This window comes from Cyprinodon tularosa, unplaced genomic scaffold (assembly GCF_016077235.1).
Source record: "Cyprinodon tularosa strain WSP-4 unplaced genomic scaffold, ASM1607723v1 ctg69, whole genome shotgun sequence".
NCBI lineage: Eukaryota > Metazoa > Chordata > Actinopteri > Cyprinodontiformes > Cyprinodontidae > Cyprinodon > Cyprinodon tularosa.
In genome coordinates, this window is record NW_024039440.1 from 3,070,297 (window position 1) to 3,084,522 (window position 14,226).

The 14,226-nt window shown below is 36.7% G+C and overlaps 2 protein-coding genes across 4 annotated transcripts in view; one reads left to right on the top strand and one right to left on the bottom strand.

The window, feature by feature from the left end:
* Positions 1-3,339, bottom strand: part of LOC119771776 (beta-galactosidase-1-like protein 2) — a 41,315-nt gene extending 37,976 nt beyond the window's left edge. Inside the window, exons 1-2 of one of the 2 annotated variants that reach the window (XM_038267907.1) lie at positions 3,121-3,339; positions 111-296 (exon numbers count right to left, since the gene is read on the bottom strand). In XM_038267907.1, the coding sequence (XP_038123835.1) occupies positions 111-296; positions 3,121-3,224 (290 nt within the window). In that variant the 5' untranslated portion in view covers positions 3,225-3,339. Of the gene's footprint in view, positions 1-110; positions 297-378; positions 451-3,120 lie in introns of those variants that run through there. The other variant, XM_038267908.1, reaches the window with a different exon arrangement.
* On the top strand, positions 127-14,041 carry LOC119771778 (beta-galactosidase-1-like protein 2). 2 transcript variants are annotated; one of them, XM_038267910.1, is made up of 21 exons: positions 127-332; positions 3,787-3,836; positions 6,214-6,328; positions 6,456-6,641; positions 7,640-7,708; positions 7,796-7,891; positions 7,996-8,104; positions 8,186-8,278; positions 8,371-8,452; positions 8,557-8,621; positions 9,329-9,413; positions 9,612-9,749; positions 9,850-9,930; positions 10,075-10,181; positions 11,598-11,744; positions 11,837-11,908; positions 12,201-12,279; positions 12,498-12,585; positions 12,793-12,907; positions 13,029-13,145; positions 13,655-14,041. In XM_038267910.1, exons 4-21 carry the CDS (start codon positions 6,478-6,480, stop codon positions 13,763-13,765), a joined length of 1,818 nt encoding a protein of 605 aa, XP_038123838.1. In that variant the 5' UTR covers positions 127-332; positions 3,787-3,836; positions 6,214-6,328; positions 6,456-6,477; the 3' UTR covers positions 13,766-14,041. The 2 variants fall into 2 exon arrangements, with proteins under 2 accessions (XP_038123838.1, XP_038123839.1); XM_038267911.1 differs by lacking the exons at positions 127-332; positions 3,787-3,836 and having other exon boundaries at positions 6,164-6,328.
* The last annotated feature ends 185 nt before the right edge of the window (positions 14,042-14,226 follow it).

Below are 14,226 nucleotides of genomic sequence, written 5' to 3' on the forward strand. Positions count from 1 at the left end.
CTCTTGAGACTCTAATCTGTCTCATGCTGTGTTTTATTATCTGTCTCGCTCTCTTGACCTTTGCTCCTTGACATGTTTTACACCATGGCTGGGTTACACGGAGCGCTCACGTTGTCAGAGTGTTGATGCCGCAGGCCTTCATCTTAAGCAGTCGGTCCTCCCAATAGGCTCTAGGGACGCGAAAGTAATGGACAGAGCCTCCTAGGATGCGGAAAGGTTTTTTCTCCAAAGTGAACTGTGGGGAGTTTGCTCTTAGGCCCTCTACACGCTTCATTCTTGCTTTTGGTGGATGGTTTCTGAGGAGAAAAAGCAAATGCAAAATTATTTCGAAGGTATATTAGATACATACATTATATATGAAGCATATTTTCAATTCACCTGCGTAGATATCTCTTCAGGGTATCACCAAGATAAAATGTTTGTATGTGCTTGTGTTATCTTGGGTTTTATTATAGTTTTTTTTTTCTATCAATCAGTAAAGGAAAACCACGCCTATTTGGTGATGTAAGGTCAGCAGGCAATCAATTCATGTAGGAATCTGTATCCACACATTTATTAGTTTTTTATTCTACTTTTCTTAACTTATGCAATAAGTTGTGGCCAAATACTGAATGGGGCAATAAGCAGATAATTCATTAATTTCCTGATTAATTTTTCCTAACTTAATCCTTTGAATGTATTCAATTTCACATACTTCATTGATATATTTTAAAGATGAATATTTATCTATGATATAGCTGAAATGTTAACACTTAGCCACTGCTTAACTGGAACCATGACTGGATATTATCATCTGTATGTTTAAACTGGTTCTTGAAGTGGCTCAGACAAACTTTATTGTCATTTTGTATGCACTCTGTGCATGAAGAACGATGATGCAAAAAAAGGGCCATAATGTTCATTAAGTGGCTGTGCTGTTTGAATTTTACATTTATAACAATTGTGTTTGAACACTGTATCTTTTATTGCAGCGGAGCAAAGTCAATGTCCACCATACTTAGAGGTCAACACAACTGGATTTGATCAAGTCAAATAAAAAAAAAATACCTTGAATTTTCTATTCATAAACCTTCATATCTAATTTAGATGTAGTTTGTTACTTTATGAATGTAGCTATGGATTAAGACTGAGATAAATTGCTAATATCAGTAAATATACGCCACTGGCCAAAAGATTTAAAACTGAAATAATAACAGTATTTTTTTTGCTTTAAAAACAAAAGATCAATAGTATTATTGTAGAAATGAACGATTCATCGGCCTGCCGCTCAATCTGCCTCGATTCTCTTAATTTTGGGAGGTAGATGATCAGCAGATAGTTATTGTAAAACTGATCTTTTCCACTGATTTTATCTACCTCTGCAAAAACCAGAACATCATCCTCTGTCAAGCATCTAAACTTTGATTTATATTTGAGAGCGGTAGTTTTTATTGTCTCGTGGATACTGATTAATGTATTTTAGTAGGATAAAATTGAAACATCTTAAACAGCTGACTGTGTCAGTTATAAAAGAATCTGGATCAGCATGTCAGGCTTTTTGTCTATGCTTCATAACAACCATTCGTAACCCACTGAGCAAAAATTGGTTGAATAGACATTTAAAGACGGCATAATTTACGTCCAAACATTAGGTTTAAAAGTCAAAGGTGAAAAGCCTTAATTTTCAGGTCATTAAAAAGATATTGAAAACTGTGTTTTCAATGTTTGTTATAGGACAGAAGTAGGAAAAAATCAGACAAACCAAGCACAGCCCAAATTTCAACAATTTATGGACTAAATCAAGACTATGACGGACCGACCAGATTGGCCTAAAACCCTAAATGACGTCTGGTGTTTGGGGGGAAAGGTGTTGCACACTTATCTTCAGATGCACTGAGGTATGATCACCATTTTATGGCAACTGCAGTCAAGTGATCAAGCCTAACATGACCATTCTGATTTTGGACAATATGAATGATTTCTTTTTAACGGTTTTTATAGGATCTCGATACACCTTGGGAGTTTCAATCTTGTTTTATTAAGACGTAAATGTTTTTACTAGTTTATGTGAGAGCTTTTCACTAGTGTTTTTGTGAGGTTTTCAGTTGGTTATATAAGAGATAAATGTTTTCACTATAGTTTATGCAAGAGCTTTTCACTAGTGTTTTACACATGTTTTTCAGTATATTATATGGAAGAGTTTAATAAGAATTTAATATCTGTCTATGCAAGGTAAGTCTGATTTATGTCTCTGGGGGCACCTCATACTTAAGACTCTTTGGTTCTTTGTCTCACTAAATATATCAAACCATGAGCTGATTCTGTTTTTTTTTTTATGCTTTTACTCTGTGCCCAAATGTAAAAGCACTGGGCCCACCCTGGCCCCTTTTGTATATTTAGTCATGAACACCAACTGACACACACACACACACACTGTCCTTTAGGATGTGTCAATAGAGATTGTGTCTATATATTGTTTGATAACCCTTTGATGTGATAAGATATAAGACATTTTATTAATATGCATTATAAAACAAATTTTGAGTTTTATTTAACTGTTGCCTTGGAAATCCTTCTTGATCAGGGTTTTTAGTCTCTAAAGTTTTGGCCCAAAAACCGTATTGGATTATGCTGGTCATTTTATTTACCGGTAATCAGTTTATGGCTTTTATAGTAGGCTTTTAAAGCAATGTAGCTCTGATAAATAAAAAAAATAATAAAACAATCAAAAGCACTGGGAATTTTTTTGTTTGTTTTTTTTTTTTTTTTTTTTTTGCATTCAACTTCACTAAAACGTTTTAACACATTTTAAAAGTCTACAGCGCGGCATCGGTTCATTTCAAACTACTTTATTGGTTCATAAAATAGATAAAAACAACATTCAAAAATAACCCTGCTGGAAAACCAGCAAATATGATTAAAAGCTCTGACCAATCTTAATCAATCCTGATTATGGTGTCGTTTCATACGTTTGCATTCATTTTTAAGTGGATATTCCTGTTTAGGTTTCATGTTATTGAAACCTGGATTATGGCGCAGCATAGAGGCGCACGTGGCGCAGACTGCTGGCAGGGGGGCGGGGCCCTGTCACAAACTCATGCTTCATTTCAAATGTAAATTAAAGAAACCAGCATTCCTTACCTCGTAAAATGATAAGCGGTTATCGCCACAACAGCGATGCAAAGCAGGAGGAAATATCGTTGCTTTAAGGACAGACGGACACCTAAAAGCGGAGACTTTTCCATGGGCCAAAAACAGTGGATCTACTGTTTCCTGTGACGTTCAGCAGAGCGCCCATCTGATCACAGTCCTCTCCACAAAACAAAACAAACAGAAAAAAAAGAAAAATAAACAACGATTCACACAGCGTCATAAGACGCTGCACGTTAAACTCTTAATAAAGAGCCCACAGATGTCAATTTTAGGTGAAAAGTAACGTGTGGATATCCGAGCAGTCATCAAGCACTGTGAATGATTTACCTAAAGGGAAGGAGGCTGAGGAAGTAACAGCGCTACGTGACCAGAGCCACCGGTTCCCTGCTCTGGAAGCGTCACTAAATCATCCTGCTGTTAAAAAAAACGAATAACACAAGTAGGCGATTGTTTAATAATAAATAAATACATCAATAAATAAGAAAGAATGTATGCAATTAAGTAAATAAATACATAAATAAACAAGAATCTATAAGGAAACGCCATCAGCTTCGACTAGAATAATATTAAACGTTTTCTTTTTTCTTTTTTAGGAATTAAATAATCTATATTTCTGTAAGATTTATCAGCCCTAATCTGTGGATTTCATTTCAGAAACCGTGGAGGAAGAGTGGTTCCACAGATCCACCAACATCTTGATAAAGGTGAGTATTAGAGGTGGGAACATCATGGTGAGGGCACATTGATAAAACCAAATCCACACCTAAACAATGCACACTGATGATTAGGGATGCACGATATTGGGATTTTGGCAGATATCCGATATGCCGATATTTTAAAACTCATGTAGCCGATAACCGATATCGATACTGATGTTAAAGCTGGACAAAAATAAGTAGTCATTGAAAATAGCAGTTTTGTTATCCATTTCTGACACTTTGAAAAATAATATACTCAAATATATTTTCATATGCTGATATCAAATTGATTTCTAAAAACACGGTATCGATCTATTTTACTTTCAAAATCTCGTGAAATTTCATTGTTCTGTTACAAACTCTTGTGATATTTTGCAAATTCTTGTGAGATTTTGTTAGTAAAATAGATCGATACCGCGTCAATATATCAACATATAAATTTATGGCAAAATTTTGTGAATTTTCGGGGGATTTCATAGCATAACTATGACATATAGCAATATTTCATTAGTAAAAGAGATTGATATGGCGTTTTTAAATGGCAATATATCAGCATATGAAGATATTGTGATATTTTAATGTATCAATATTTTTTCCCTCGTCTTTAGAAGTTTTTAAGTCTGTAAAAAAAGTTTTTGAGGAAGAAGAAGAAGTAGTATTTTTTTTTTTTTTTTAGACTTTAGAAACTCAGAAGCTGATCAAATATCGGGTAAAATATCGGTGGGGTGGCCGATGTCCGATATTCAGTTTTAAGGCCGATACAGGCCGATACCGATAGGGGGCCGATTATATCGTGCATCCCTACTGATGATGATTCAGGTTGCAAATGTCAAAGGTATAGTGGACGATGTTCTTTTTTTCCAGGTGGATCATCAAAATAATTGGTCCTCCTTACTAGACTTCTGAAGGACATAGGAACCCCTATTTCATCATTCTGCTTCATTCTATCTGTATTTTCCCACTCTACATAATCTGTTATTTTAATCTCTAACGTTATGCTCTCTCTGCTTTTTCTAATAGTAGCTTCCACCTGTCTGTTCCTGTTTGGCTGTGACACCATCCTGGAGAGAAATATCAGCTGTGCTGCTGCCATCAACACCTTTGTTTATAGATGTTTTAGATTCGCCTGTTTTTCAGTGTAGCCCTGTTTCTCTGACTGTGACTGGCTGGATGTGCTCTCTTCATCCTCTGACATGGGAGCTGGCTCAGAGCTCGTCTGCCTGGCTGTGTGTTTCCAGGACCAGGCCGCCTTTTACAGTTGCTTTTTGTATCTGTTTCTGTCTCCTTGAACCCCAGTCGGCCTCGGCAGATGGCCGCTCACACTGAGCCTGGTTCTGCTGGAGGTATCTTCCTGTTAAAAGGGGGTTGAGTCAATGAGTCGGTGCAATCAACTGGTTTTCCTTAGATAGAAAACTTTGAATCAATTTGACTGTATGATCTGGTGAACTGTAAAGTGCCTTGAGATGACATGTGTTGTGAATTGGCGCTATATAAATAAACTGAATTACTTGTCAATCATTCTGGTGATATGTTTATGTAAGGCTGTGCTAAGTTCTCATCCCCATTTTCATTTGCCGGTGGTGAGTCTGACATAGTAGAAAAAATAAAAAATCTTCTTTTTGAAAGAGAAACTTGTATAAGAAAAGCAAACAGTAACGTTTAAACAGAGCGTAAAATGAAATGGGATTGTGCACGCTATTGTACCCCATTAATAGGCATTCCCTCTCAGGAGCAGGTACAGGGTTCTATATGTGTTGTTGTGTTTTTATTGGAGTGGGTGGTTCTTTTCAAAAATTTGCGAAATACCTCCACTATACCTTAAGTGTATAAGAGCATGTAGACCTACAGTACATGTATGATGGCTAGCTAGCGGCTGGCTAGCTCAGGTGGTAAGTCACCCGTCCTGCAAACAGGAAGCCTGGGTTCATATGGGAATGAGCTATAAGTGTGGGTCATTAGGCAAGGCCCTTCCTAATCCCTGCTTTGGGGAGTGGTGGCCTAGTGGTTAAGGCATTGAGCTTTGAATCATGAGGTTCTGAGTTCAAGCCCCATTCCCACTGACTGCCACTCTGGCTCCCTGAACAAGACCCTAACCCACACTGCTCCCCAGGTGCCGCACAATGGCAGCACACTGCTCCCCAAGGGGAAGTTAATTTAATTGCTCTGATAATGTAATTACAATAAAACGCTAGAATGACCAGAATCTGAATTACCACAATTTATCACAGTTTGATTATGTAAGAATAACCATTGGTGTATTCTTTTTTGTAACCTGTGTCTGTATAGCTTGGTACGCTTGAATAACGCTGCTCTAACCTACCAACAGTGAGAGAGAGAGAGAGGGTATTATGACCCTGTTGTTCTCCAACAACAATATCCACAGTGTTTGAGGCCTCCCAGCACCATTTGACTCTCAGTTGCTCTCTGATCAGCCTCACAGTGGTTTTGATGCCATCTGGATTTCCTCCAATATTTTGGGACACTAAAGCTAAGGCTTGGTAAGGCCTAGATCTTAATAAAACACAATATTTCTGACACTTTATGTTAGAATTTATGTTTTCTAGAGTGTTGAAATTCATTATAGCTTATATGACATGTATTTTTTCTCTTTTTTTATTCCAAAAGATCTCAAAGTCAACTGAAGGCAATGGCCCATCTAGAGGGTCTGAGGGCCGACTCCTCTCAATTCACTCTGAGGGGGGAGCCTTTCCGCATCCTGGGAGGCTCCATCCATTACTTCCGCGTGCCCAGACCCTACTGGAAGGATCGACTGCTGAAGATGAAGGCCTGTGCTCTCAATACTCTTACAACGTGCGTATGCCTGTTAAAAAAACACCAAAAGGGATTAAATATCTTTCAATAATAATTTCTTCTTAAGTATTTACTTTTTTTTTGCTTATGAGGATCTTGGATAAGTTTCGAAAAATAAAGACTGATAAAGAAACATCTTTTGAATGTTGGGTTTAGGAAAAGTATCTAACAGCTGTTCAAAGGTTGATACTTTTAAAAGGCTTTTAAAAAAAAAGTAAGCAGTGATCAAAATGGAACAGAAATTCAGCCAATTTAGAAGAGAAAACTTCTGTGCAGGTGAGACTTTCATACTGAAGAAAGCTGCATTTACTGTAAAGCATAAAAGTAGTATCATCATGCTCAGGTTCTGCTTTGTGACCAGATGGCACCAGTTTGCACCAAGTACATAGAGATATGGATAAGATGGGTGGCCTTTTAAATTATTCAACTTTACCTCAAATTAAGACCAAGGTGGTATAAACCTGGACACAAAAAGACAATGATGCCAATTTAAAACAGATTTTTTCCCCCTTAAAACCTGATTTACATTAAATGCCTGGGATGAGTCTTAACATAGCCACATTGCTGTATCATTTACTATGCCGGAAGTCAAATGCATGCTAGGAAATTAGTATTTCTGAGTTGTTTCGTTGTATTTAATAACTATATATTTTACTCAGAACTATTCCAGGAGGTTTTGGTATTACTTAATGCAAAGGGATGCAAATATCTGATACTGTATGCACAATTTTAAGCTGCTGTGCATCAGAAAAAAGAAATAAAATAAATATAGACTTTTGCAGCCATCTTGTATTTTCAAAATAGTTTTTCATATTACTGTTTAAAACTGAAAAAGGGAAAAGTTTAAATAAATTGTTATACGTAGCCTGAAATTGCTAAATCACTGATGTTGAGTTAGTTCAATGCCTGACCACCACTGTGACCTGTTTCATTTTTTTTTTTTTTTACTTGTTCTAATCTAACAATGATGAAATCTTTCCCTTTGGTCTGTTTTTTAGATATGTACCATGGAATCTGCATGAACCCGAGAGGGGAGCATTTAACTTTCAAGATCAGCTAGATCTCAGGAAAGGCTCTGCATAATCATGTTTTACTGGATTACATAAAAAGACTTTAAGAGTTATTAGAATAAGTAATTTCTGTGTGTCTTTCAGAGAGTATGTGAGCTTAGCAGCAGAGATAGGTTTCTGGGTGATCCTACGGCCTGGACCGTACATCTGTGCTGAGTGGGACTTGGGTGGCCTTCCAAGGTGATGACACCAAACTATTACCCTGAAGCTGAGCTTATATTCAGTTTGGTATATTCATGTTTAAATAATACCTTTTACTTTTTTCTTCTTTTTTTTTTTCTCAGTTGGTTGCTACAAGATAAAGATATGCAGTTAAGGACAACCTACCCTGGATTTGTAAATGCTGTCAATGTGTATTTTGACAAACTTGTCTCAGTTATACAACCCCTGACGGTAACTGCACTACCCTGATTTTATATGTGTTCTTCTTAAAAGGACATTCAGTCATTTTACTGTAACATGGTGTATTTTCAGTTTGAAAATGGAGGACCAGTCATTGCTCTCCAACTTGAGAACGAGTATGGCTCATATGCTAAAGATGAGGAGTATATGCCTTTCTTAAAGAATGTGAGTTAACTGCTAGCTTTGTTGGGAATTGCCTGTTTTTATTTGAATGCATTTGGTTTTTCCTCCTTTTCTGACTTCCACATATATTTTAGTGCCTCCGATCTAGAGGGATCAATGAGCTCCTATTGACCTCCGACAACTGGGAAGGTTTGAGATACAAAGGGATGGAAGGAGGTAACTACATAACTCCTGACAAAACATGCAGCACACCAGGTTATTTCTAGGTTATACTCTGCTCTTATTCTCGTTTAAAATGTTTGTGAATTTGATCATTTCAGTTCTAAAAACAATAAATCTTCAGAGGCTGTCATTTGGAGCCATTCAGCACTTAGCCTGCATGCAGGTAAATAATAGTAATGAATGATTTGATTATCTTTACAGCTTTAGAATGTGAAACAAACGCTTTGGTAGACATTCAACTGTCTTGAAATAAATGTGTCCCTTACTCCAATAAGACTCCACAAACAATTTTGAGGCAACATGTACACCCTTTAAATTTAGAACAATCTTTCAGCTGGTGTGAAGCAGCTTTTTTTCGAAAAATATCAGCATAAAAGTCATACCAGCAAACGTAATCACGCCGATTCTCCTAAACTCTACTTAAACTTTGTGGTTTGGTCAGATGTGTGCCAAATTTTTGCTTTTTGAATCTGAATTTTAAAAAAAAGAATGTTCTGAAGATGCCTAATGGAGGAGAATCAGAGACACAAGGAACCTATTTAGGTTGCATGCTGCCAAGGACTACTTTCTGATAAAGACATATTAACCTGTCAGAAACATAAACTCGGCCATCAACACCACAAAGATTCAAAACATATAAATAAATCATTAACACACACATTTCCCACACAAACAAAAAATTGCCTTCTCGTGTAACCATCTCAGGAGATCAGTCAAATATCTGTCTCTCCATAAAAGTTGTTTTTATTTATATATTCTACATGTTTGTAATGGATGCCAACCAATCTGTTCTTTGATTCTATTGTGTTGTTTAGTCAGTGTTAGATGGGATTTCTAATATATATATATCACACATACATCCTTTTTCAGCCCCAGAAACCTCTACTGGTGATGGAGTATTGGTCTGGGTGGTTTGATGTCTGGGGAGAGCATCATCATGTCTTCCATGCAGAAGGTACTAAAATAGTATTTTTATTCAGAACTATTTGGGCTTCCAGCATCAGCTTAAGTCACTGGATTTTTTATGAGATTACATTTAGTAAAAAACAGCTTTTTTGCCTCTATTTTCTATTTAAATGCTTAGTTATACTCCTGTAAAGCTGCACAGTTCTTGCTTTATGCACCATCTCATATATTTCATATGTGCTGATAGACATGCTGGGTGTGGTGTCTGAAATTTTGGAGAGAGGAGTTTCTGTTAACCTTTACATGTTTCATGGTGGGACCAACTTTGGCTTCATGAATGGAGCAATGGACTTTGGCGCTTACAAACCTCAGGTTACAAGTTATGGTAAGGAAAGGGACTTTAGAGCGCAGAACTCAAATAGACTTTACAACAATAAATAAATGTATCTTATGGGATTCTTGTAAGATGAATGGTTTCTTGGCAGATTACGATGCTCCACTCTCTGAAGCTGGAGGCTACACTAAAAAATATGAAGTTCTGAGAGATTTATTCAGTCGGTACAACTGTAAGTTCTTTAGGATCTCATTTAAACTACCATTTAATTTGAATGTGAAGAAATAAACACCTGGTAATAAAATTATTGTTATAATTAAAGGCTGTAGGACGTATGATTGGTTTTAATGAAATGTTTTGCCTGTTTGTGTTCCAGCTGAGCCTCTTCCTGAAGTGCCTTCTCCTCAGGAGAGAAAGGCTTATGAGACAGTGTTCACACAGCAGAATCTGTCTCTGTGGGACAGCATACAGTTCACAGAGAAGGTAAGCACATTTCCATTGGTATGAATACTAAATGGTAAAACAAAAAGATTAAAAGTTTTTTTCACCAATGCATGCTTTGCTGGATTTTTTTGGAATAGTCCTATAGGTAGGTAGTTATATAATGTAGGTGGACAGTTTTGAAAAGGACCAAACCAATATCCTAGGAATACAGTTCTGCAGAAGTTAAAAGTAGGGTTAGATGGTTAAAAAAAAATCATCAGCCTAAATGTGAGAATATGTGGACAGAAGATTCATTAGAGATGTAATCTGCAGATCTGACCTTCAGTAATTGGTTGCAAAAAAAAAAGTCATTGTTCATTAATTGAATGAAACTGTAACATGTACTGTTTGCAGGTGGCTGCACAATCAGTGCACATTATGGACAAATGTGTTCATATCATATAAGACCAAAACTTTTTTTACTCTATATGAAAAGGATGATGGGTGTTTTAAAAGCCTGACAGTGGCAGCATCATGCTGTGGAGAGGATTTCCTGAGGAAAAGTATGCTGGTATTTGATGGTTAGAGCTTAATACAAGCATATTAAAGGACCATTTAGATCGCAGGTTTTAAACTCCAGTACTTAAGGGCCTGTGTCCAGCAGCTTTAAGACGTTTTTCCCTCATATGATACAGACGTGTTGATAAGAGACACGTCTAAGCCCTCGAAGACTTGAGTTTGACAAACCATCTTTAGATGCAACAAAATACTTTAAAGTGGAGTAGTGGATTACTCAAGCAGTACAATGGCTGTGTTAAGCCAAAAGATTGGTTTGGATCAAAGCATAACTATACTAGAATGGGCCAATCTGGTCTGTTTTGCAAAGCTAAAGGGAAGTTTGTCTCTAAATGTATAAAGCAGTTAGAGACATAAAAGAATTAGAGATAAAATAGTGGCAAAATTAAAAGAAAAAAATTATGTTTAAGGGAAATGAGGACTCCATAGTGTCTAGTAGGAATGCACTGTTCTATATCATTACCTGAGACTAATATTCTTCATACCCTTTGGACAACATGGAGAACTGAAAACAGAGCTGAAATTGATTCTCTGCTTCGGTCAATCACCTGCAATCCTGAGCTGCATCACCGTTACGTAACCAAACAAATACCACATGGTATCTCTCAATCCAGGAATAAGAACAGCAACTACATGGAAATAATTATCGGATGATTATCAGAGGCCCAGTTTTACTTATCTGACCAACACTGATATGCCTAAAACAAACATTGGCTGATACTGTTATTAATGATGATATATAGTGCATCCCTAGTGTCCAGGTTTTTATATGTAAGAATATTTTAAGACCATGCATGATTCTTTTGACATCACCCACTATTTTGTGTTGGACAGTCACATAAAGTCCAATTGATGTTTACTTTGTTAAATTCTGTCATTTTTGTCCGTTTATCAATACAGCCATTCAGGTCAGAGAGGCCTATAAACATGGAGAACCTCCCAGTGAACAACAACAGTGGTCAGTCGTATGGTTACACGCTGTATGAAACCAGCATCAGCAGTGGAGGAGCTCTGAACTCTGGGAACAACATCAGAGACAGAGCACTGGTAAAAACAAGGACCTTTATTCTAGAAAGCGGTTCAGACTTATGCTAAGTGGTGTTTTTGAATATAAACCTGAATGTACTGATGTTCTCCAGGTTTTCTTGGACAAACAATATGTAGGATGTTTGGACTACAAGACTCATGAAATCATGCTGCCTGATGCTGAGGTATTTTTTTGTCATGTATTATGTGAACATCGAAGTACGTATTCCTTGAACAGAGACCTTATAGGCAGAGGATGTAAACATTTTACTCATCTTTATGCTGCTTTAAAATACAACAATTTCCAAGTTTAGATTATGTTTTTATTTTCTCACTGATTTTTTTTTATAACAACAAGGAAGTTTAAAACTTCCTGGTTGTTCATATTCACTTTTCTGCTGAAGAAATGTTTTACATTAGTTTTTAAGATTCTCAATCAGAACTCTCCAGGGAAAAATTGATCGGTGTGATTCGCAGAGAGAGAGGACTTTGGCTGTACTTGTTGAAAACTGCGGACGAGTGAATTATGGTAAAGCTCTTGACAACCAGCGCAAAGGTATTCAAGGATCACTGTCAGTTACTACACATCATGTGCTGCTTTACTTTTCTTTTCTCATATAACCTTTTTTTTTTAAGCTATTTGGGAAAAAAATATTTTTTACAATTTAAGAAATGTTTTAATGGATCTTTAATATCTTGTACCACCAGAACTTGAAAAGACAAAAGTTGGTGTGTGCCTTGGTCTAACATGCTGTCTTATAATCTTGGATACAGGTATTGTGGGGGACATTGTTCTAAATGATACACGCATAAGTGGGTTCAACATATTCTGTTTAGATCTGAAGCCAAGCTTTATAAAAAGGTTTGATTCTTTTATTTATTTTTTTTATTTACTATCTAATTTAATCTTTCTATTACATTATCCTCATGTGAAATATTATGAACCTAAATGAATAGTACTTTAGACTTAATTTAGTATCTGGATCAATAAATCTGTATATATATATATATATATATACATATGTATATATGTGTGTGTGTATGTGTGTGTGTGTGTGATTAATTTTAGATTGTTGAGCACGGCACAGTGGAAAACCGATTTCAAGTCACCACCAGTGCCAGGATTTTTTATGGCCAAACTCATTGTGGATGATCCTCCAAAAGACACCTTCATCAAACTCCCTGTGAGTATCATTTAATAAAAAAATCTATTGCAGGCCAGATCTAAGCATAATTTTTGGCTTAAATTTTGACATTAAAAAAATAGAGCTTTCCACTGTGACAATTTGAAGCATTTATTCACAGGATTGGGGGAAAGGAGTTGTGTTTGTCAATGGCCAGAACCTGGGCCGTTATTGGTGCATCGGTCCGCAGCATTTCCTTTATCTCCCAGGTCCTTATCTCAGAAGTGGAGAAAATCAGGTACAATGTCCAAAGTGGTTCATATTATCTTTAGTGATCTTTGGAATAAGAAAAGGAATTTGACTTTTGCTCTCATGTAGAGTTTTCTTTTTGTGTGTGTGTGTGTGTGTGTGGGGGTGGGGGGGGGGGGGGGTGGGGGGGGTGGGCATGGGGATGGATGTGTGTGTGCATGTGTGCGTGTGTGTGTGTGTGTGTGTGTGTGTGTGTGTGTGGGTGTAGGGCATAATGTTGAAAATATAACCCTTAGTAGGGGCCGGCTGGCCCCTTGTGCAGCCTACTGCCTGGATCCAACGAGGGGAATTGCTGCTTTTGAATCAGGGGTCACATTTTGGACTAAAGTGTGAGTTAAGTTTAGGTTGGGGTTAGGGTCATGACAGGCAGTATAAATTAATGGAAGTCAACTGAAAGGCCCTGCAATGATAGTGAGAAAAGATGTTATGTGTGTCTGGATGTGATCTAGACTTAAATGTTATATGACATGTTTTTTTTCTGTTTTTTTTCTTCTTCAGATTATCGTTTTCGAAGAAGAAAAAGTTGGTGGCAAAATTCTGTTTTCTGAAAATCCTGAATATGGAAAAACTATTGATGTTTACAAACTTCCCTTTTGCAGTTTGCTGTAACAACTGTACACAGATAACTCTTTGCCACGGTAGATCTACAGAAACTAATGTATTAATCATTGGTACCGAAACTGAATATGAGCAGTATAAATCAGTTAAACACTTTAGTTATGTTTCTTTTTGCTATTTTGCAGCAGTTTTTATTAATTATATTAAGGACTAAATGCTTTTGCTGTTGATTCTTTTTGTTTCATAAACTGTAACATTTTGCAGCATATACTGTTCAATGCAGTGTTCTTGTTCTGACAATAAACACAAGTCATCATGATATGTGTATCTCCACAGTGTCGCTGTTTTTTTTTAGATGTTGTCAATATTATGTTGTGCTATTTTAAATTACGATCACCTTGATTTTTCTACATTTTCAACCAATGTGTTACTGGCCCTCCCAAATAAGTCACAACATTGTCAGTGAAGCTGTGTGCTCTCACATCTCTTCCTTCATTGTGCCCATCTACGTT